Source organism: Conger conger, chromosome 15 (genome assembly GCF_963514075.1).
Source record: "Conger conger chromosome 15, fConCon1.1, whole genome shotgun sequence".
In the NCBI taxonomy this organism is placed as follows: domain Eukaryota; kingdom Metazoa; phylum Chordata; class Actinopteri; order Anguilliformes; family Congridae; genus Conger; species Conger conger.
Window position 1 is genome coordinate 36,493,928 of NC_083774.1, and position 24,628 is coordinate 36,518,555.

Genomic DNA, 24,628 nt, shown 5'->3' on the forward strand with positions numbered 1-24,628 from the left:
ACATCGGACCGCCTCGTCATCAATGAATACAGATATACATCAATCCCTTACTCCCATATCTGAGCGCACTTGTCAAATAAGTTTCTTCTTCTAAATCATCCATGTCGCCTAGACCCTATACCCACAGTTATTAAAGGAGCCCCTGCCTGTTCCTTGTAAACCAATTCTTCACGTATTTAATTATTCACTGTCATCAGGTTATGTCCCCATATCTTTTATGATGGCAGAAACCAAACCATTACGCAAGAAACAAAATCTGGATCCCACTGACCTAGCCAATTATAGACCTATTTCAAACCTCCTAAGATCCAAAGATCCTTGAGAAATGTGTAGGTTTGGATTTTGTTTCTCCCTTAATAATAAAAACCTTCATTTAAAAACTGCATTTTGTGTTTACTTGTGTTGTCTTTGACTAATATTTAAATTTGTTTGATGATCTGAAACCTTTAAGTGTGACAAACAGGCTAAAAAATAAGAAATCAGGAAGGGGGCAAACACTTTTTCACACCACTGTATATCCAAAATTACAATGGAAGAGCCTTCTCCTAGAGCTCCTATTATATGGAATAATCTCACCAGGCATATTTGGGCTTCAGACACTCTCTATCTTTAAATGCAGCCTCAAAAGTAATATTTTTTCATCAATCCTACAGCTAAACAGTGTATAGTTCTCTGGAGATGGTTGGTAGAGGCAATAGTGCATATTTAAAAATCCACACATGACCGGTGGCACTGAACATGCATTAACGGTGCCAGTAGTCACAACATTAGGGTGGTTTGTGTGGTACTGGCATTTTGGGCATGATTGGCAGGTCAGGCTACTAGTTCTGTACATGAGAACAATTTACTCAGTCCGGATACATTTTCTTGTACATAACATCCTTCTTTGTTTCTTTTTCCTGGGTCAATTCCCCCCGAGTTTTGTTGTTTAGCAACTACAGCAAACTGAGGCATTCATTTAAAAGTGTAAACATCTGATTAATACAGCTCTACACTCAACACCACTTGGCGTTTGACTAGGAAGGCTGGCAATTCATTTCATCAACACGTCAAAAGAATCAAAATCTGAACAGAGAAAACGTCCCCAAGCAGTTCCCCGCAGGTACATGGTTGCTCTCGTGTTTTGACTGAGTGCATGGTGCTGCGTACCTGAATGAGCTGCTGATGTGTCACATTGCCGCAGTAAAAGGTCTGCTGGTTGTCCACAAACCCGGGGAGCTCAGTCTCCTCTACCTCTTCCCCGCTCAGCATCAGCACCCTGAAAACAAGCAGACGCGTGACAAAATGGAGGCACGTTCTGAAAGCAGACTTATGACAAAATGGAGGCACGTTCTGAAACCCAGCTCAGGTGCAAACCTGAACAGTTCACCCCAATTACGCCCCGACACTAAGACCCAGTTTAGAACAGACACCAAGAACCAGTTTACACAGGACACCACAAACCAGTTTAAAACAAGAACCAGTCGACAGCGTTTACCAAGAACGGTTCGCCCCAATTCGAGAATCCAGTTTAGTACTATGACCTGGTTCACACCACTTCAGGACTCAGTTTAAAACCAACTCCAAGAAGCAACCTACAGCTGTTACTAAGACCAGTTCACCCTTGATTCTAAGATCCAGTTCACACCTAACACCAAGAGCCTGTTTAGAACTGACAATAAGAACCAGGTTACACATGACAATAAGACCCAATTTAGTCCAAGACAAAGTTTAGTTGAGTCCAAGACAAAGTCTACAGCTGTTACCAAGACCGGTTCACCCCTGATTCTAAGAACCTTTAGAATTTGTTTAAGCACTGTCAGACAAACGCAGTTGTTTTTCAGATCAACCTTAAAATCTTCAAAACACTTCTCGATCTGCAAAGAATTACTCATTCGGCACAGTACAGAACAGTGTTTCAACAGTGTTTCGTAGCAGTTGTGATGGATTTCCTGGCACAATCGTAAGAAGTTAAACATAACCACATCCCGTCTGCCCATTCCCCCGTGACCACAGCCAGTGGTTTTCATCTGCTCTTTATTTCTTTATTTTCTGCAGAGCAGCACACTTTGGCGCTTACGCGCTGTGGAAGCCGTCAAACCCGTAGAACTGCCCTGAAGTTTATTACGTGCTTGATTAAAAATGCATGTGATGCCTGATATTTGCACCCGAGAACACATTTGCTAAATTTTGAATGACATCTATTGGCTGCTTGAGGCTGCCTTCACAGTTTATTAATCGCCGATCCACTAATAACCTTTGGGCAATCAATAGGGGCAACATGTAGCTTAGTGGTTAAGATACATGACTGGGACCCAAAAGGTCGGTGGTTCAATCCACGGAGTAGCCATGGTAAGATCTGCACAGCTGTTGGGCCCTTGAGCAAAGCCCTTAAGCCCACATTTGTGCAGGGAGGATTGTCTCGTGCTTAGTCTAATCAGTGTGTTACTTGGGATAAAAGTGTCAGACAAATAACATATAATATTCTGCAAATATTTATTTTAATTGATAAACTGAAAGTTCTTTCTCCAGAACATCGGACATTGTTGCAGGGGGTTCTCTGAAAGATGTGCTTTCTGTAGAGCGCGTGACTGACGTTTGATCAATGTTTGCTTCCCTTCCTTTCACTCACCCCGAGCTCGAGTTAAAAAGCCGATGACTGCACCAATCACAGGCCGTGTCATTCGCTAGAAGGTCCTGCATATCCTGAAGACCTTTGTGATTCGTAATAGCTTCGAATCACTTTACTAAGCTTGTCTGGTGTATTGAAACCTATGAAATACTCTCAAAAAGTGCAAGCCCTGCCTTCTGGTACTCTGGGTTGGCTAAACCGCACCAGGCAAGATCAAAGTACTTGAATCCAAAGCAATTACGTGTTGGACTCAAGTCCGGCATCGTTAACTGAAGGTTTTTTTTCTAAACCTCACAATCGGCCACTAGACTGCAGGGTTTATAGCAAGAAAAATTTGTGAGCCTGAAAAGTAGTCCAGGAGGAAATGCGTACAATGTACCGAATTAAGTATTATATGAATTTAAAACTGCTCTATGCCTGAAATCAGGCATGGTGCCTGAGAACGGCAATCCCTGAAACTGTATCATTAGTTACTTGACTGCCATTCCACTGCCTCCAGGGCCACCTTGGACAACAGTTGAAAAGGGAGGTACAAATTCAGGGTGACCCTGACCCACGAGCCCCTACCTGGTCTGGCCGACGAAGGAAAGCACCAGCATGTCATCGGTCTCCCGCCCGGCCTCAGAGCGCAAGGGCCACAGTCCTGCCAGAGAGAAACGGACAGCGATTCAAACGCTGGGCGTCTAGAATTCATATCACATACCCACTGATATGTGTTGTAATAAATTATGAAGAAAAGCAGGGAGTGTCTTGGGGATGGTGCAAGTTTTGTGTACAATGTAAATGTTTGTTTACTAACATGAACAAAATTGTGAGTTTCAGGATTGGGCGGGTGGGTCCCTGTATTCTTATGGCCTGTGAAATCTTGGGAGTTTGGATGGACTGACCGCTGTGATTCTGACTGGGAGGTAGATGGTTCCTGAGGGGAGGGGGCAGTGGGGATATTAAGTGTGAGTCTGTGTGCATGTCTATTTTTGCGATTGTCTTTTGTTTCTAAAAAAAAAGACAAAAATAAAAAATAAAATTTTATGTTCTTTTTATGTTCCACATCACCAGGTAAAGGCCTTTTCCGCATTATCCACATTGAACATGCAGAAGAGTTTGAACGGAAGGCACCGATATACCAGGGCGACTTCAAACCCCTTGTTCATAAGGTCATGTCAAACGAGCCCAATCGTTTACGCTTGCATGTTCTGTAAGCTTTAACAATCGACTTTGTAGGCCAAATTGCGCCATTATGGCTTTTAAATGTATGCATTTTCTTGCTGCCAGCTTTGTCAGGTCCCCTTCAGAATATAATTTTACACTACCATTATGTTGATTGAACTTTGTCTAATAAAAAAAATTTTGTTCACGAAAAGAAAACTTGAATTTTTTCTCAAGTCTCAAAAAAGTCCTGGTTAAGAAAATAAAAATGGCAACAGCATGGACTGAGGCACAGTGGCTGTAGAGAGAGGATGGTGTTTCCACATCACAGTGGTTGTTTTATGTTCCTGCAGATACAAACTGTAGTCAAACAGATATGCAACCTTAGCTCTCAACTCCTGGCTCTTAATGGCTTGCTGGCGCGTGTTATGACCCAGCCTGACGCTGACCTTTGATCCCCGGCAGGTCGATGCTGGCGTGCTCGTGGATTCCGATGCCGTTGCGGATGATTCTCAGAGATCCCTCCTTGAATGCCCCAGAGCAGGTGACCAGCTGCAGGAGAGGGACGAGACAGAAGAATGATTCACCCTGCTGTAGCTAGAGAGCTAGGTGAGGGCTTGTTTTAGCACTGCGCGAGCAGAGGGCTTCTATTAGAATTGTGCCAGCAGAGGGCTTCCATTAGCATTACCACTCATCACTGTGCTATCAGGGGGCTTCTATTAGGCTAGCGTTATCACTGTGCTATCAGAGGGCTTGTGCTTGTGCGAGCACGGGGCTTGTGTTATCACCGTGCTAGCAGAGGGCGTGTGTTATCACCGTGCTAGCAGAGGGCTTGTGTTATCACCGTGCTATCAGAGGGGAGTGTGTTATCACTGTGCTAGCAGAGGGCTTGTGTTATCACTGTGCTAGCAGAGGGCGTGTGTTATCACTGTACAAGCAGAGGGCGTGTGTTATCACTGTACGAGCAGAGGGCTTGTGTTATCACAGCGAGCAGAAGGCTTGCATGAGCACAGCGCTAAGTGAGAGCTTGTGTTTGCACTGTGCTATCAGAGGGATTGTGTTATCACTGTGCGAGCAGAGGGCTTGTGTTATCACTGTGTGAGCAGAGGGCTTGTGTTATCACTGTGCAAGCAGAGGGCTTGTGTTATCACTGTGCGAGCAGAGGGCTTGTGTTATCACTGTGCGAACAGAGGGCGTGTGTTATCACTGTGCGAGCAGAGGGCTTGCTTTCACTGTGCGAGCAGAGGGCGTGTGTTATCACTGTGCGAGCAGAGGGCTTGCTTTCACTGTGCGAGCAGAGGGCGTGTGTTATTACTGTGCGAGTAGGGGGCGCATGTTTTCACTGTATGAGCAGAGGCCTTGCATGAGCACAGCGCAAGGTGAGGACTTCTGTCTGCACTTAGCGAACACCAAATTCTAAGCCTGTGTTACCTGTCCTTGGCCCTGTCTCTCCAGGTCCACTACGCACATGTCCACAATGGGTCCCAGGTTTGTGAAGGTCTCCATCACAGCAACATACGAGCCCTGGTCATTGCTGTCCACATTCAGCTGCAAAACACAAACAATTTGAATACCGATCCTGATTAAACCGTTTCTTCACTGACGCAATTAATTAAATACAACAATTGGCAAAAGGTTTGTTCATATCATTGTAGTCAATAATAAGCTTCTGGAATGCTGTACCTAGTTCAGTTTAGACTAGCACAGAATCCTAAATCCAATTTCAAGTGGATTGTGACAAAGAGGTCTTTTATTTTTTGCCTCGTATGTGCGCATTGTGCTGAAACAAGATGAACCAGCTTGAACCAGCTTGAACCAGCTTGAACCAGTTTCAACCAGTTTCAAGCAGCTTGAACCAGTTTCAACCAGTTTCAACCAGTTTAACCTCGCATGGCAGCTCTGTTGCAGCAGTTAAACTGCTCTGTTACTCAGACTGACCTTGACCAGCTGGGAGTCTCCGAGCCGGGAGCCCACGAAGACCACGCCGTTGTCCAGGTACGTGAGGCACTCGGCGATGGACGTCTAAGGGAGAGAGAGCGCACCATGAAGTCTACATCCCACAGCTGCCAGTGTCACAGCATTTCACCTGGCACTCCTCAGCTTCCAGACTCATTAGCGCAACAGGGCTTCATCCCACAATAGCAACAGTGGCTCACCCATCCTAACCACCCCCTCTCCTGCTCTCCTCCTCCATTAGCCCCACCCTCCCTGTTCATCTCCTCCATTAGCCCTACCCTCCCTGTTCATTTCCTCCATTAGCCCCACCCTCCCTGTTCATCTCCTGCCCCATTAGCCCCACCCACCCTGTTCAACTCAACTCAATTCTATTCTATAGGGCTTTTTACAAGATTGTCACAAAGCAACTTTACGAAGAACCCAAGCCTGAGAACAACTGTAATAATGAGTCGCCATACTTAGGTGTAAATATAGAACGATATGATTTTGTCAACTTGAATGGTTGCCAAGTTGGTCACAGAAGCCATTCTGATACAACATGAACACAGCATTACCCCCACCAGGAGCTCTGCCCACCTCCTGCTTTAGCCCAACCCTCCCTGTTACCTCCTGCTTTAGCCCAACCCTCCCTGTTACCTCCTGCTTTAGCCCAACCCTCCCTGTTACCTCCTGCTTTAGCCCAACCCTCCGTTACCTCCTGCTTTAGCCAAACCCTCCCTGTTACCTCCTGCTTTAGCCCAACCCTCTGTTACCTCCTGCTTTAGCCCAACCCTCCCTGTTACCTCCTGCTTCAGCCCAAGCCTCCCTGTTACCTCCTGCTTTAGCCCAACCCTCCCAGTTACCTCCTGCTTTAGTCCAACCCTCCCTGTTACCTCCTGCTTTAGCCCAACCCTCCCAGTTACCGCCTGCTTTAGCCCAACCCTCCCTGTTACCTCCTGCTTTAGCCCAACCCTCCCTGTTACCTCCTGCTTTAGCCCAATCCTCCCTGTTACCTCATGCTTTAGCCAAACCCTCCCTGTTACCTCCTGCTTTAGCCCTACCCTCCCTGTTACCGCCTGCTTTAGCCCAACCCTCCCTGTTACCGCCTGCTTTAGCCCAACCCTCCCTGTTACCTCCTGCTTTAGCCCAACCCTCCGTTACCTCCTGCTTTAGCCAAACCCTCCCTGTTACCTCCTGCTTTAGCCCAACCCTCTGTTACCTCCTGCTTTAGCCCAACCCTCCCTGTTACCTCCTGCTTCAGCCCAAGCCTCCCTGTTACCTCCTGCTTTAGCCCAACCCTCCCAGTTACCTCCTGCTTTAGTCCAACCCTCCCTGTTACCTCCTGCTTTAGCCCAACCCTCCCAGTTACCTCCTGCTTTAGCCCAACCCTCCCTGTTACCTCCTGCTTTAGCCCAACCCTCCCTGTTACCTCCTGCTTTAGCCCAATCCTCCCTGTTACCTCATGCTTTAGCCAAACCCTCCCTGTTACCTCCTGCTTTAGCCCTACCCTCCCTGTTACCGCCTGCTTTAGCCCAACCCTCCCTGTTACCGCCTGCTTTAGTCCAACCCTCCCTGTTACCTCCTGCTTTAGCCCAACCCTCCCTGTTACCGCCTGCTTTAGCCCAACCCTCCCTGTTACCTCCTGCTTTAGCCAAACCCTCCCTGTTACCGCCTGCTTTAGCCCAACCCTCCCAGTTACCTCCTGCTTTAGTCCAACCCTCCCTGTTACCTCCTGCTTTAGCCCAACCCTCCCAGTTACCTCCTGCTTTAGCCCAACCCTCCCTGTTACCTCCTGCTTTAGCCCAACCCTCCCTGTTACCTCCTGCTTTAGCCCAATCCTCCCTGTTACCTCATGCTTTAGCCAAACCCTCCCTGTTACCTCCTGCTTTAGCCCTACCCTCCCTGTTACCGCCTGCTTTAGCCCAACCCTCCCTGTTACCGCCTGCTTTAGTCCAACCCTCCCTGTTACCGCCTGCTTTAGTCCAACCCTCCCTGTTACCTCCTGCTTTAGCCCAATCCTCCCTGTTACCTCCTGCTTTAGCCCTACCCTCCCTGTTACCGCCTGCTTTAGCCCAACCCTCCCTGTTACCGCCTGCTTTAGCCCAACCCTCCCTGTTACCGCCTGCTTTAGCCCAACCCTCCCTGTTACCGCCTGCTTTAGTCCAACCCTCCCTGTTACCTCCTGCTTTAGCCCAACCCTCCCTGTTACCGCCTGCTTTAGCCCAACCCTCCCTGTTACCGCCTGCTTTAGTCCAACCCTCCCTGTTACCGCCTGCTTTAGTCCAACCCTCCCTGTTACCTCCTGCTTTAGCCCAACCCTCCCTGTTACCGCCTGCTTTAGCCCAACCCTCCCTGTTACCTCCTGCTTTAGCCAAACCCTCCCTGTTACCTCTCCCAGGAGCTCCACCCGCAGGTCCTTCAGCACCACGGCTCCATCCATCAGCTCCTCCTTCTCCAGCAGCAGCATGAAGAGGCGGCCCTCCATGTCCCCCAGCAGGTAGCGGGAGCCGTTGGGGTCCACGCGGTTATGGCACACGATGGTGCTTTGCTGTGAGGATGTACTCCGTTACCGAAACTCACCCACGAGTCACCCATCACTTCAGCATCACCGAGCACTTCACATAATCACGCAGGTAATATAACACAGATATTACAATAATACTACAAACAAATACACATAATATCACAAAATCACATATTACCCCAGTGAATAAGCAGCATTAATATTGGTGATCTTAATATTACATAACGTTCCTTAACTGTCCTATGTCCCTTAAATATTTCATAATGCTGAAACATATGACGGATCCTCACAGCACTTAATTACTCAATACCATATTAAACTATGTCATACCACTGATAAAATGCCAAAGTTCGCTTCGTGACGGAAATAAATTAAATTGAGGAGAGAGACGAGAGGAGCATTTGGACAGGAATGAAGCGATTTGACCCAATCTGCTCCTGTCATTACCTTGATGGTAGGGGGCGCTATGGCCAAATATTTGTCTCCGTTGTGGTAGGTGATTGACTCTTGCCCGATGATTATAGCACCCCCAAAAGGCTCTGGGACTAGAACAAATAGACACGGATCTGAATATAACATGCAGTACTATATCAAGGATACCCATCTAACATAGCAATACTGTATCTAACTTAAAGGTACAATAGGTAATTTCGGACTTCTAACGGTAAAGAGAGGAATAGCAGCAACAAACACCTTCAAACCACAACACTGTTTATACCTCCCCCTTCTCGGTAAACGCGCTGACATTAAAACGCCATTGGCTGCGGCAACTAGAACCACGTTTCCACCAATGACCTTGAAACATTGTACATTTATACAATGTTTTGGTACAGAGTGTCAGGCCGTCAAACAATATATTTTGAAACCCGAATTTAAGGACTATAAACACAGAGTCAACAAGTCAGAGAGCCTTTTTCAATGATCTGAAGGGATTTACTATATTAATACAAAAATCCTACCAATTGTACCTTTAAAGCCAGTTTATAGTTAGGCGATTTATGATCATTGCCACCGCCGATTATCACATTTGATGGTCAATCGCAACGACTTCTATACTACAGCGACGGAAGTTCTGATGTTGCTGTGCCCATCGCCGACACTTTTGTTGTCTTTTGTATTAAAGTGGTATTGAACTATGACCCAATCGCTGGCTCATTTGTCGTTGAACAAAGTCTGGAATCCAGACTAGACATCAACAGCTCTCTTCTGCGTTCACTAAGGACATAAATGAATACACCCGTCTGACGAAACGTCTGAGAAGCCAATTCAAAAATGACTTGGTCTCTGAAAATGGGGAGACCGTGTACAAAAGATGCTTTCAAGGTCATTTCAAACAGTTGATCTGATATGGATGAAAACACCTTCAGATTAAAGCTGACACTTCAACCTCATTCAGATTATATCCTTTCAAACTCAAATGGTAGAGTACAGAACCAAAATAACAAAAAACTTTTTGCCACTGTCCAATGAATTATGTGCTCACTGTACATCCCCTCACTACAAACTGGCTTAAAGGGAATACTGTAACAAGGACAGCTATCAATGTAGGCAGTAATGTATGTAGAGAAACAGCACGGTGAACCGGTGCCCGGTTCTCACCTGGGATGACCATCGACGCCTCAGCCTCCACATTCTCCTGCTTCCAGGGGCCCTTGTTGAACTCTTTTTCACGCAGTGACACTTCATACGTCTTCACATGTCTACCCTGGGGGTCCTGCAATCAAATACAGTGATGCTCCAAAATGCACGCTCAAACAGAGACACGGCCAGCAGTGTTATATTTGCCATGTACTTACACAGTCACACACTGAAACACACCTGACACTATGTACTTACTGATACACACCTGACACTATGTACTTACAGTCACACACTGAAACACACCTGACACTATGTACTTACAGTCACACACTGAAACGCACCTGACACTATGTACTTAGTCAAACACTGAAACACACCTGACACTATGCACTTAGTCACACACTGAAACGCACCGGACACTATGTACTTACAGTCACACACTGAAACGCATCCTGAAATGAAGATTAGCCAGCTATCATTTATTTCTATATTATAGGTAGCAGACTAACAACAAAATGTTGTCACAAAATGCAGGTGAACAAGCAGGTGGAAGTGTTGCTAATATTCAAAAGACAACCAATTCATTAATGGTAAATTGACTGCATTTTTTTATAGCAATACAATTGATGCCTCACTCACAGTCACTCACTGACTGACTTAAGTGAAGCGCACGCACACAAATATTCACTGTTAAGTGAAGCGCATGCACACACACACTGGTAAATGAAGAACACACGCGCACGCACGCACGCACGCACACACACACACACACACGCACACACACACACAGGTAAGTGAAGTTCACACACACACACACACACACACACACACACACACACACTGGTAAATGAAGAACACACGCGCACGCACACATACAGGTAAGTGAACCGCACGCACGCGACCACACACACACACACACACACACACACACACACACACACACACAGACACACACGTGTGCACACACAGGTAAGTGAAGCGCACATGCTCCCAGTACCTGGTAAATGAAGCAGACTGTGGGGACCTGGCAGCCGTACAGGAAGTGGACGTCGATAACCTGAAGCTCCTCCAGGCGGATATTGAAGGCCTTGAGTTCGCGGTTCTCTCGGTCGAGGGGGATGACCTTAAAAAGACCGTCGTACAGCCGGAGGCCGATCATGCGGCACTCTGGGTCCACGATGCCAATGATCCCCGTCTCAGAGGGCCGGCCAATCCGATCCTGCCACACAGACACAGCAACAACACACATGACAAACCACACAACGGGCAGATAGCAATAACACATGACAAACCACACAACGGGCAGACAGCAATAACACACATGACAATCCACACAATGGGCAGACAGCAATAACACACATCACAAACCACACAATGGGCAGACAGCAATAACACACAACAAACCACACAATGGGCAGACAGCAATAACACATGACAATCCACACAATGGGCAGACAGCAATAATACACATGACAAACCACACAATGGACAGACAGCAATAACACACATGACAAACCACACAATGGGCAGACAGCAATAACACACGACAAACCACACAACGGGCAGACACAGAAACAACACACATGACAATCCACACAATGGGCAGACACAGAAACAACACACAAACCACACAATGGGCAGACAGCAATACCACGCATGACAAACCACACAACGGGCAGACACAGCAATAACACACGACAAACCACAGTCACACTGCTGACTAGCTCAAACTCGCTGTTGATGTCAGAGCGGAGAATGCCACCCAAAATTAGATTAAGTAGAGAAAAGTTTTCCCTGCCCTGTCTGAGTGTTTTCACCAATTACACACCCTCCATAAAAAATGAATGGTGTGCTTTCCCATTTTCCCTGTTCTCATGCAATCTTCACTTTGCCTTTTTAGAGCTCCATCATGCCCAAAGGAAAAATAAAAGCCCAAGAAAGCACTGGGCAGGAGACGATGACTGGCTTTGTTAAAAAACAAGAAAAAAAGAAAAATTAATTTACTGCTGAAATTGTGCTGTTCACATTCTCAGTCACTCACGTATAACCTTCTAAGCTTGATCTCAAGCAATGTTAGACCCATCTGCATAATGCTGTCTTTATCCATCCTTATATATATTGGAAGGGTGAGTAGAGAAAATGCAGTGAGACAGTTATGTGAATAAATAATAAATTAATTGTCTGTTATTTTATAGAGTGAGGATCACTTTGGTCATCCAGTTCCACAGTCAGCAATATGTCAGTCAGTCCCTGACCTGCAGCAACTTCCATCCCCAGAGGCAGCGTCTACCTCACAGACACAGGCAGCACAGCCAGTAAAATCATAGCTTCAGCTGAAGAGCTTCATTGAATTAAACTTGATTAAACTTACTAAGCACCTTACACTGTACAGGAATTTTGTCCTTTGTCAAGTAAACTTGTAGCCAAAACTCAGGTCAATAACAATTTATTAATACAGCAGAAATAGTGTTAATTACATTATAAAGCATACCGGGTAAAAGAAAGGCAGGGCAATTACAAAGTAGTGTTGTGGGCAAAAAACTTTATACCCCACAATGCAGTTTGAGTGACAGGCAGACAAACAGACATTGTTACACATGTATGTATGTGAAGTGGAAGAAAACCAAATGGTCATTGTCACCAAAGCATATCAATAAGCTCCCGTGTCACAAATATTCACCAGCCTGTTGTTATTCTCATTATAAGCCTGTTTCTCATAAGTTTGTTCTTATTTTCAATGAACTGCACCTTCCCATTAACAACATACCTTAAAAGGTGCACGGCAACGATTCTACTGTGCGAATGCAGCCATTTCTGGCTACTGTTATTGTAAAGAGTCCTAGTGAGGGGTCTTAAATATGTGGCATGAGGATTTTTCTAGAAAAAATCATATTTTTCTCACAAATAGGACTCAATTTCCACAACACTCTCACTCACTTAAGTCAGAAGCTTTACAAATATAACCACAGAGCAACAGGCCTGAGAGCCATTTCAGTCTCACAATTTCTTAGATTGACTTTCATTATTATGTACATTGAATCAGTAGTGCACCCGGCCTCGAAGTGTGATAAAAACAATTGTGTGGAGATAAAGAAACCCATTTTCCTGCAACAGCCACGCTCTTCAAATCCTCCGCGGAGCTCATTTATTGATGGTTGCATTGGGGAAGAGATTAGGACTTCATTATTATGACAATGATTAACTGCCTTGTCCCTGCTCTCGAAGACAGGTTTATATACAATGAACAATGTGTTGGACCCATAACAAGTGGAGGGGGGTGTGTCACACTTTAAACAAAGTGCTGCTTATAAAGGCTTTATAAAGCATATGTAAAGCCTTCATAAACACAATACGCATGTCATAGGCAATTGTCATACTTCATGAAGGGAGACACAAGCAACATGTTATACCAATTTTGACAACCAAGAATGTCGCCTGGCTAAAGGCTAAATGTTATAAAAGGGTGACATAAAACATAACGCAATGTGACGTGAGTTTGATGTAGTGAAACTATCTAAATCAGCCCTATTGACCCTTCTTGACTCATACTATCATGGTGATAAAGAGCTCTCATATTTAAAATGTGCAATTAAACTCTGATAGCTGAGAGAAATGACATATCCCATGCTTTACAAAGCCTTTATGAACAACGCTATTTAAAGTGGGACCCAAGTGGGTACACAGTACGGGCTGGAGTATTATGCAATTGTGTAAAATACAGATTTAAAATATGTACCTGCACGTTGCCATGAGCGCGGGTGATGATGTCGATATTGTCCCCGTTCTGCTTGTACTCCAGGATGCAGGCGTTGTACTTGGCTGTCAGGATGAACAGCAGGTCTTTGTTCTCGCCCTGAAAACAAAGAATCAAATAGAATATCGGATGTAAATTTAAATAAAATAAAATAAAAATAATAAAATGAGGCTCCTCAAGAGACATATGAGACCATGGGGAGAAAAATTAGGCCAGATGCAAACTCCCGTGCCCAGTGTGCCAATCGCCCGATATTGTATCATGGCAGAATGTCACAGCTTTGCAGTCACAAAACCAGAACCAATTGTCTTGGCGTTGGCGCCTTTATTCACAGTCTTTCACCAGGCCTTTCCCATTCTTTTCTGGACAAAATGTAGTACCTAAATCTTATTACAGAAAAAAAAAAGTGTTATAAAATGAAATTACTGTAGTTGTTTGATCAGCTCTGATACCCGTACCCACCCTTAGTCCATGAACAACATTCAAACGCAGTTCCACCAATAGCAAAATTTTGGAGGCAAGGTACAACAGCAAAATGTCCTTAATTTTGTCAAAGCAAGCATGAGACAACAAACTATGTTTGACTGGTCAAATTTTGGATGGATACCAGTCTCAGAATTTCCATATTGCATTTCGTAGATGCTTTGGTTATACCCATTCTTAACATACTGCGATGTGTTCGACCAAAAGGTTGAGTGATGCAAAAAGAAAAATGAAATTATTTTATTATTAATACATCAAATTGACTATGTTGGTTGTTGCATGTGACCAGTGAGGACAATGAAACAGAAACTCATGCTTGCTGTCTTTTTTTGCATTGCTCAGCCTTTTGGTGGGACGCATTGCGGCCTGTTACATTTTTCAGAGGCAACAAAACCATCTGAAAAACTCAATAGGGGGAATCCTGAGGCTGATGTCAAAACCAAAAACTGACCAGTCGTGAAGCCCATATAATGCGTCTCCCTGTTTTACTTTACTGCACAAACTGCAGCAAAGTTCCCACATTCACAGACGAAAAAAAAGCATGATAAAATCTCTCAACTTGCTTACTAGATTATTAAACAGAACACATGAGGCGCAGGGCGAGCTAGCTTTTGTAGCTGCTCGGCACTAGATCAACGAAAGCAGTTCAATCGCCTAACCTCGTTTCTTGGGTCAGAAAGGGTCGCTGATTTTAAGGTGTAAACTTTTATTTTATTTATTTCACCTTATTTATACAAGGAAAGTTGACTGAGCACGCATGTTCTATTGCAGCAACGCCCTGTTAATGCCTCTCCAGGTAGCATAACCCGCCTTTGTACTGTGGAAGGAAACCGGAGTAACCCACACAGACACGGGGAGGACATGCAAACTCCACACAGGAAGGCCTGGGCTGGGATTCGAACCCACAACCTTCTCAACAGCGCTATCCAAAAACAAGAGCCGGCACGCCCTGCGGTTCTCCGGGACCCGGGCTTCTGACCCCTGCCCCGATAGGACCCCGCCTTCTGGCTCCTGGGCCATGGCCAGCAGCCTCACCTTGGGCCTGAAGAGCTCCATGACAGCGATCTTGCCGTACATCCCCACCTCCTTCACCGGCCGCAGTCCCTCGGCTGTCACCACGTAGATCTCCAGCCTGGTGTTCTTGGCGATGAGGAGGTTAAGGTCCTCCGCGGAGGTGAAGTGGCCTGCGGCAAAGGGGAAAGCCCACATTAGCGACATTGTGCTAACGCTAACGGCTACGACACAGTCAGACAGAGCTAATGCTAACGGCTATGACATAGTCAGACAGAGCACCGAATCAAAGCCGTGCTAACGGCTACGACACAGTCAGACAGAGCTAATGCTAACAGCTATGACATAGTCAGACAGAGCACCGAATCAAAGCCGTGCTAATGCTAACGGCTACGACACAATCAGACAGAGCACCGAATCAAAGCCGTGCTAACGCTAACGGCTTCTACGCAGTCAGACAGAGCACCGAATCAAAGACATACTAATGCTAACGGCTACAACGCAGTCAGACAGAGCACTGAATCAAAGCCGTGCTAATGCTAACGGCTACAGCGCAGTCAGACAGAGCACCGTCTCAAAACCACACTCTGCTGCAACTGTGGCCTCTGCAAATAAAGAGTAGACCATAAGAATTACACAAGAAACATTTCCACGCACAGAAAGACAAAACTAACTGCACAAATGCAACTTTGAAGCTTGCCATTAGACAACTTGTTATTCAATCTTCATATTAGCCATGATACTCACAGTGAACATTAAGGTTATTTTAACACCATAGAAAACTGAAAAGTATTGGTATTACCGGGTATTATCGTGTTCACTAGCTAACGTGAATACACTACGGAGGAGAACAGCAGCAATGTTAGTCTAATGGGAAGGTGGGCCTTGCCATGGTGAGGAGCTGAGGCATTAGCGGGAGCAGGGGTGTCAAAATTCCTTACAATCAGCTGTCAATTAAAAACAAGGTGTGTGGAGTCTTTAGCCAATCAATAGCTTAAAGGAGTAACGTGGTTGTTGGTCACACTTTCTAGGTTTGTATATGCAATTTGCACAAAAGGGCATTGTTGACACACGATGAAAGTATTAAAAATCTCTGTTCTTTAGTTTTGGAAAAGTATGCATTTAAAATGTATCATCCTGTTTTCAACCAGTTGAGAATGTTCTCTTCGGAGTATGTCACACGAGAATAACCACCCCCCTTATCTGTCCCCTATAAACTCGTGACCCACAGTTTGCACCACTGGCCTACAGGAAAGTTGGGGCACGTCATAGCTAATTGATAGTTCGGGTGAACTTTCATAGTGAGCAAATTTAGGCTAAGGAAAAAAAGTTTTAAAATGCATTTAAATGACTGAATAATACAAAAAATTATGCACATTTGTTTTATTGTTGCCTAGAGAAAACAGGCAAGTGTCACATGCAAACGCTGTGTAAATTTTCCATCGAAACAGCTGTGATTAATTTAGTTAATCTCTCTGATTAATGTTAATGACTCTGAATAAAGCTGAGACTTAATCATTGGTAGATTGTCCAGCAGGACAAGGACTCCAAACATATATCAAAATCCAGAAATGGTTAAGAGAAAACAACATCCATGTTCTGCAATGCTATATACATACACACACTGACTGAGCACTTTATTAGGAACAGTACTAATACAGGGTAGGGCCTCCCTTTGCCCTCAAAAAAGCCTCAATTCTTTGTGCGATCAATTCCACAAGATGTTGAAAACATTCCTTTGAGATTCTGTTCCATGTTGACAACACATTCATGCTGTGAATCTCCCGTTCTACCCCATCACACAGGTGTTCTATTGGATTCAGATCCGGTGACTGGGAAGGCCATTGAAGAACAACATTGTCATGTTCATGAAACCAGTTTGAGATTACTTTTGCTTTGTGACATGGTGCATTATCATGCTGGAAGTAGCCATTAGAAGATGGGTACATTGTGGCCATGAAGAGATGTGCATGGTCAGCAACAATAATCAAATAGGCTGTGGCATTCAAGCAATGACTGATTGGCATTAACGGGTGTGCCAAGAAAACATTCCCCACACCATCAGACCACCAGCCTGGACTGTTGACACAAGGCTGGTAAGGTCCATGGATTCATGCTGTTGGCGCCCAATTCTGTATGCCTCAGCAGAAATCGACCTGGCTATGTTTTTCCATCTTCACCTGTCGGTTTTGGTGAGCCTGTGCCCAACGCAGCCTCAGCTTTCTGAGGCATACTAGGTGCTCAGTGAGTGTGAGAATGTGTATATTAGTTGGCATTTATTAAATTGAAATGGCTTTATTGGCATGAGAAACACAACTCATGTTACACTGCTATCTAACGTTTCATCGAGGAACAAGGGTCCTCTCGCCGTGGGTCCGAGAGGGGTCTGACGGCAAACGGAAGACACGTCCAACTCCTCCCTGTCACCTCCAACACCCCCCCACAACCGTGCATCAGTAACATTAGTTTCCCACGTCTTCCAACTACTCCTTTTATCACGTCAGAGCTAATGTTGCGAATTAGGTTGCCAATATGCATTGTGCTAGAATGAATAAACATTGGGCGCTAAACTCCTGTTGACTTTCATATAACAATGAATGTAACTTAGGCTACGAAAAGCAGCTGAAGCAGTGAAAGGGTCGAATAATGAAGTCGAGCGCAGCATTGAGCTCTGACATTTAGCAACGTCATCACAGTACGATCTTGTTGACATCAACTTCCATTCATTTTGCTGGAACCTTGCCCTATTTCTCTCTTCTAGGCTCTTTGCTACGAGTGTCCAGTACACGTCCACGCGGCTAGCAAGTCAGGAGTACTCCTGTTGCTTAGACGTGACCATTGACTCTTGGTGGGTCCTCTGGCTGTGGGTCTCCCGCTGCGGCTCCAAGGCTGCAGATACGCTGTGTTGCCAGGTTAGAGTTTGACCCAGGTGGGCGGGGGCTGGACTAATAACAGCAACCAAGTGGCCACCCTGGACATTTTGAAAGCCAGTGTGGGTACTCGTGCGACCAAGCGAGTCACAAGAGGAAACAATACTTTGTTAGAAGAATAAAATAAAATAATCCTGCGCCGGGTCTGCAGGTGCTCCACTTGAATATGAAACTACGACTGCTGACGCAAGTCAAGCGGTGATATTTCAAGGAGTAATTTTGGACTGCCACACAAATACGCACAGCACATTGTCTGTCCACAAATCATCAATTAATGATTTCACAAAGCGGTGCAGTGTTTAATCTAAGCTGTATTGGTTGGAAGTGTTTTGCCTTCTCCAAACACACATTCACTCACAAGGTAGCTAGGTCAGGTCCGCAATAAAATAACTAAACTGGCTCATTACCAATTACGTTACTCCTAAGATTGCTAGGCAGTTTGTTCTGATGTGTGAATATTGTTCTAGCTGCAATTATAACGTTGCATGAAAAGTCATATTGATTCACATTCATTAAAAATAAATCACTTCGTTCGCCAAGTGTAACATTAGCTACCTAAGTTAGTTCGTGCGCAGTAGTCAGTTGGCAAGCTAACAAACTTGCTAGCAGAGGTTAACCACATTTTGTGTAATCACCTAATTGCATTCGAACCAAGACAGATAGCTAGTTACACAAGGCAACAACATAAATACGATCAAGCTAATTATCTGCTTAGCACATAACAGGAGCCATCTGACGTTTTCTAGCAAACGACTACGATTATGGCAATGCATAGCCTACTGCCAGCTAGTTTACTAGCTGCTAACTAATCATGCACCACACACAAATTAACACTCCGTGACATGTATCAATTGACCCAACCATAAATTAGTGTGTATAGACTGTCAGTAAAGAGTTACAGCTGACTAAAGACATCCGTAAGCAAAAAAGACGCAAAACGGAGCGACAATACAAAACACCAGGCCTCCGTCTGAACCTGACGTTGGCTTCAGCTACGCGCGCTGGTGCATAGCCAGCTAGCTCGATGTCGCTAGCTAGGCTAGTCAAAACACATCCCTGCCAGCACCTCGCTGTAAAAAATAATACAATATTTGAGGTGAGCTACCGGTAATGCAGGCATTGACGGCCGTCGGCTTCTGTGCGGTGACCACGTAATTATAAGACATGGCGTTCAGCAAGAAAACACGAACACCTGCGAACAAAATAATATTCCGCCTTGAGTATGGTGAACCATAGACATACAAACGACTGAAAATCTACAGTCTACCGTATTGATTTACTGCCACCTACCGGGTGGAGGCCACATTGCTCTTCCGGGAAATAATGAGTGCAGAGGCCAGGGTGTTTACCATCCTGCAAGGTTTTAGCAAAGAACTAAGAACAAGGGGCCATTAGTTCTTAGCTATTAGTTTGACCATTTGATATGAGGTCGCCCCATTGAACTGTAATATAACTTGAAGGGAAACGGCCTCAGAAATGTTTTTCCTCTGATTGGCTAACGTGGGTAACATGTCATTAACGCATTTGCAGGCTACCCATTGTTGGTAGTACACAAACAGGACCAAGGCCAATAGTCTAAATCAGCGGTGTCAAACTCCAGTCCTGGAGGGCCACAGTATCTGCAGGTATTTGTGGATAGCTAGCTAGCAAGGCTATCAAACTGCTAGCTGAGAAGTAGCCAGCAAGCTAGTTAGCCAATTCTCTGCAAACGCAAGAGATTGTTGTGTGTGAAAATCCCAGGAGATCAGCAGTTTCTGAGATATTCTAACCACCTAATTCAAACCACCAAAGTCAAAGTGATTAGACCTCTTCACCGTGCTATGAATTGTTTCATTACTCAATTTCACTGAATGTTATGAACATTACTTGTATATGCAGAAAATGCAATTTCGTCTTGAATATTAACAATCATAAATGTACCCAATCCAAGTAAAATGTGCTATATCTTTGTTTGTTGTGCAGATGGATCTGTTCTGCAGGCGTGTTTGTATAGGGTAGCAGTGTAGTATAATGTTTGATGGGTTAGATGGGTTAGGGGATCTCACTCACTGAGCTCATGCACCACCCCAACCTGGTTCCTCGCCCTAAGTTTGTGGGATCACTGCAGCCCTGTCCCTTCCCTGGCTCATGCCCAAACCGTGACATAGTCTGGAGCCCCAGAGACATCACCTTGCCCCTCTAAACTGCACATTTCAATTCAACTTTTTCCAGCTAGCTTACCACTTCAATTGGTTAACGCCTTGCATGGCAGCCAGTTGCCGTTGGTGTGAGTGAGTGTATCAATGGGCGAAGGAGAAGCATCAATTGTACAGTGCTTTGGATAAAGGCGCTATGTAAATGCCAACCATTTACCATTTAACCTGCTGAACCTCTTTTTAATTTGTTGAGAATGGTCCCTTATTTTCTCGTATGAACCAGTGATGGATGGGCTCCCCCTCCATAGTTGGTTTCGACCCAAGATTTCTTCTCATTTGGGAGTTTTCCCCCTCATGTGCTAGCTATTTTGGGGGATTAAGCTAGGTTTTTTGCTGTTTATTTATTTTTCTGCTACTCTGTAAAACCTCTTTCTGTCAGTATTCGGTGAAAAGCGGAAAAGCTTCAGTAACTATTCACTTTTGCCCCCTCTCCCTGATGTCCTCTATTTATTGCATGTTTGTCACAATGAATGGTTTCAGATTTTTACACAATTTTACATTGATGTTCTGATGTTAATTTCCCTGTGCTTATAATTAAGTACATAAAGGCCCAGCTCAGAACTAGCATGGTTCCTACTAACCAAATAACCAGGCAACAAACAACAATATTATCCATCCATCCATCCATTATCTTAACCTGCTTATCCTGAACAGGGTCGCAGGGGGGCTGGAGCCTATCCCAGCATACATTGGGTGAAAGGCAAGAATACACCCTGGACAGGTCACCAGTCCATCGCAGGGCACACACACCATTCACTCACACACTCATACCCACAGGCAATTTAGACTCTCCAATCCACCTAATCTGCACGTCTTTGGACTGTGGGAGGAAACTGGAGTACCCGGAGAAAACCCACACGACACTGGGAGAACATGCAAACTCCACACAGAGAGGCCCCGGCCAAACGGGATTCGAACCCAGGACCTCCTTGCTGTGAGGCACCTTCCTTCACAGGTGTTTCATTGAGCCCACGACACCTCCAGAAGGCAGTGAAGTCCAGCATCAGACCCACCACCCTCTATACCCCCATCAGTACTCTTCACTTACCACCAGTGTACCCTATGCACACAACAACAGCACCACACAGACCTCCCCGGTCACTAAGCTTGTGATAACCCCACTGTTACTGCGAGTACATGCTTGGTGCCAATGATCCCATATGGATCTCCATATAATCACTAGCCTTACCTGCTAGCCATCAACACCCAACTAGCCTGCCCTCTCTTAATCTACAACCACTGACTTGTTCTTTCAGCTGCTTTGGATAGCTCTTTAACTGCTTTCCTGAAGACCAATTGCAAACATCAAATTCCAAAAGGAGCGATGTCGCTGACTTAGCCACAAACCCTCTAGCGCCTACTTCTACAGGTCTCACATACGCTAGCGCCTACTTCTACAGGTCTCGCATATGCTAGCGCCTACTTCTACAGGTCTCGCATACGCTAGCGCCTACTTCTACAGGTCTCACATACGCTTGCCACCCGCACTCCCTCGCCTCAGCAACCAAATCAGAGTACTTCTTCCATGCTGCCATGACATTGTATAGCCACCTGTACTAAAACAAAATGGGATATCACCACACGAAGATCCCTTTCCTCTTTCTTGCCTGCCTGAATTTGGTGCCAAATCATACTAGTGTACTTTCTGCTGGCAGTACCACTTCCTCAGCCCTTTTGCTATCTGTATGGACTCTATGGAGCTCTTGCATTTCTACAATTTCTGCATTTCTTGCTAAAATAAAGTTTTGTGAATTTAAATGTGTCCTTAAAAATGCTGCCCAGATTTGTAACTTCTTATTCCTCCCTTTCCTGAAGACCTCTGCACTCTTCAACCTACTCCTCACTCAGCCTGCAGCACGTTAATACCCTCATCTCTTCATCGCCTGCTTGCCTCCAGCATTTTTTAAGCTGCCTCCTCTCCCGAATAAGCCTTTCTATTTCTGCCTCTCCTCCTCCGACTTTACATTACATTACATTACATTAATGGCATTTGGCAGACACTCTTATCCAGAGCGACGTACAACAAAGTGCAAAGTGCATACCCATAACCAGGGATAAGTGCGCTGAAAGACCCTAGAGGGAAGTACAATTTCAACTTTACTGGACTCTGCTTTCCTTTATTCTTTACCTCTAGAACTCCAAATCTCTCCCTCCCATAATTATAAATATATAAATAATATTGAGTAATATACACTTTATTAGGTATTTATGACTTATTTTTTAGACTACTGTAGCCTATCCACTTTAGAGTTATGATGTGTTGCATGTTCTGCATACCACTGTTGTAATGTGTGTTTATTTGCATTACTGTCAGCTTTGACCAGTCTGGCCATTCTTCTCTGACGTCTCTCATTAACAAGGCATTTCTGTCTGCAGAACTGAAGCTCACTGGATTGTCTTTTGTTCGTTGCACCATTCTTTGCGAACTCTAGAGACTAGCGTGCATGAAAATCCTTGGAGATCAGCAGTTTCTCAGATACTCAAACCACCCTGTCTGCCACCAACAATCATTCCACAGTCACTTAGATCACATATTTTCCCCATTCTGATGGTTGATGTAAACATTAACTGAAGCTCTTGAATCGTATCTACAAGATTGTATGCATTGCACTGCTGCCACACAATTGGCTGATTAGATAATTGCATGAATAAGTAGGTGTAATAAAGTAAAAATGTTCCTAATAAAGTGCTCGTGAGTCTATATCTAGCTATACAGTGCATCCGGAAAGTATTCACAGCGCTTCACTTTTTCCACATTTTGTTATGTTACAGCCTTATTCCAAAATAGATGAAATTCATTTTTTTCCTCCAAATTCTACACACAGTATAATGTATAATAACAACATGAAAAAGGTTTTTTTGAGATTTTTGCAAATTTATTAAAAATAAAAAACCAAGAAATCACATGTACATAAGTATTCACAGCCTTTGCCATGAAGCTCAAAATTGAGCTCAGGTGCATCCTGTTTCCACTGATCAACCTTGAGATGTTTCTACAGCTTAATTGGAGTCCACCTGGACAAACATTTGGAGAAGAGTGGGAATCATGCTAGGTTGCTCTTTGTTGATTTCTCCTCAGCATTTAATACCATCCAACCCCACCTGCTAACTGAGAAATTACTGAGCAACTTTAGCTTTGATCTAAGCCTGACTGGTTGGCTACTTGACTTCCTTACGCAGAGAGTTCAGAGGGTGAGGGTGAGGGTGAATAATGTGCTGTCCAGTGCCCTAACATCGTCCACCAGCTCACCTCAGGGGTGTGTCCTCTCCCCCCTATTGTACATCCTGTACACCAATGACTGCTTTAGCCAACATGACAACAGGTACATTATAAAATTTGCAGATGACTCTGTAATTGTCAGTCTCTTGAATACTCATGAGAATGAGCATGGCCCTGTCATTGATGACTTTGTATCCTGGTGTGAAGATGCCTTTTTGCATCTTAACATCAGTAAAACTAAGGACATGTCTATAGACTTCAGATGCCTCCCCCCTGCTCAAGTGCATAGTGTAATCAAGGGGCAGGATGTTGATACGGTATCATGTTATAAGTATCTAGGCACCTTGATTGATGACCGGCTTAAGTTCGACTTGAACACCACTTCTGTGTGCAAGAGAGGACAACAAAGACTCTCTGCTCTCAGGAAACTTGCTAAGTTTCAGGTGGATAAAACATTGATGACACTGTTCTATAGAGCTTTTATTGAGTCTGTCCTGACGTTCTCCATTATCTGCTGGTATAGAAACGTCACTATCAAAGACAAGAATGCACTTTCTAAAACTGTGAATGTGGAATAGTCTTACTGAGTATGTCAACAAGCAGGTGTTTAACAAAGCCATGAATATCTATCAAGATACAAGTCATCCTCTGTATACAGAATACATGTTGTTGCCATCTGGCTTACGATTTAACACTCCCATTGCTTTAAAACAGAGGTACAAAAATTCCTTTATCCCTCTTTCTATCCAAGCACTGAATGCACACAATAGAAGAAGATAGCCTTGTCCATTTAGTGACCCCCTACCCCCATCCACTACCTCTTTTTATATCTACCTTATATTTATTGAAACCGTATCTTGATTTTAAATGACTCAGTTTTTAATGCACTGCCAATATTTATCACAACTGAACTATTTATTATGCTTCTTGTGCAGAATCTGTCTGTCTGTCTGTATTGTGTTATGCCTATTGTTGTGTGGTATGTGTGTGGTCCTGCTGCAAACAAATTGCCCGTTTGGGACAAAGAATAAACTGAACTGAACTGTCTATATAAGGTCCCACAGTTAACAGTGCATGTCGGAGCACAAACCAAGCGTGAAGTCAAAGGAATTGTCTGTAGACCTCCGAGACAGGATTGTCTCGAGGCACAAATCTGGGGAAGGGTACAGAAAGATTTCTGCTGCTTTGAAGGTCCCAATGAGCACAGTGGCCGCCATCATCCATAAATGGAAGAAGTT

At 44.6% G+C, this 24,628-nt stretch overlaps 1 protein-coding gene across 1 annotated transcript in view; it reads right to left on the reverse strand.

Moving 5' to 3' along the window:
• The window catches only part of ddb1 (damage-specific DNA binding protein 1), a 37,590-nt gene extending 18,372 nt beyond the window's left edge, over positions 1-19,218 (reverse strand). Inside the window, exons 1-12 of the mRNA XM_061221885.1 lie at positions 19,081-19,218; positions 15,070-15,218; positions 13,534-13,650; positions 10,795-11,016; positions 9,816-9,930; positions 8,664-8,761; positions 8,082-8,240; positions 5,696-5,779; positions 5,189-5,305; positions 4,207-4,309; positions 3,179-3,254; positions 1,150-1,258 (exon numbers count right to left, since the gene is read on the reverse strand). Of these exons, the coding sequence (XP_061077869.1) occupies positions 1,150-1,258; positions 3,179-3,254; positions 4,207-4,309; positions 5,189-5,305; positions 5,696-5,779; positions 8,082-8,240; positions 8,664-8,761; positions 9,816-9,930; positions 10,795-11,016; positions 13,534-13,650; positions 15,070-15,218; positions 19,081-19,141 (1,410 nt within the window). The 5' untranslated portion in view covers positions 19,142-19,218. The remainder of the gene's footprint in view (positions 1-1,149; positions 1,259-3,178; positions 3,255-4,206; positions 4,310-5,188; positions 5,306-5,695; positions 5,780-8,081; positions 8,241-8,663; positions 8,762-9,815; positions 9,931-10,794; positions 11,017-13,533; positions 13,651-15,069; positions 15,219-19,080) is intronic.
• Between the last annotated feature and the right edge of the window lie 5,410 nt (positions 19,219-24,628).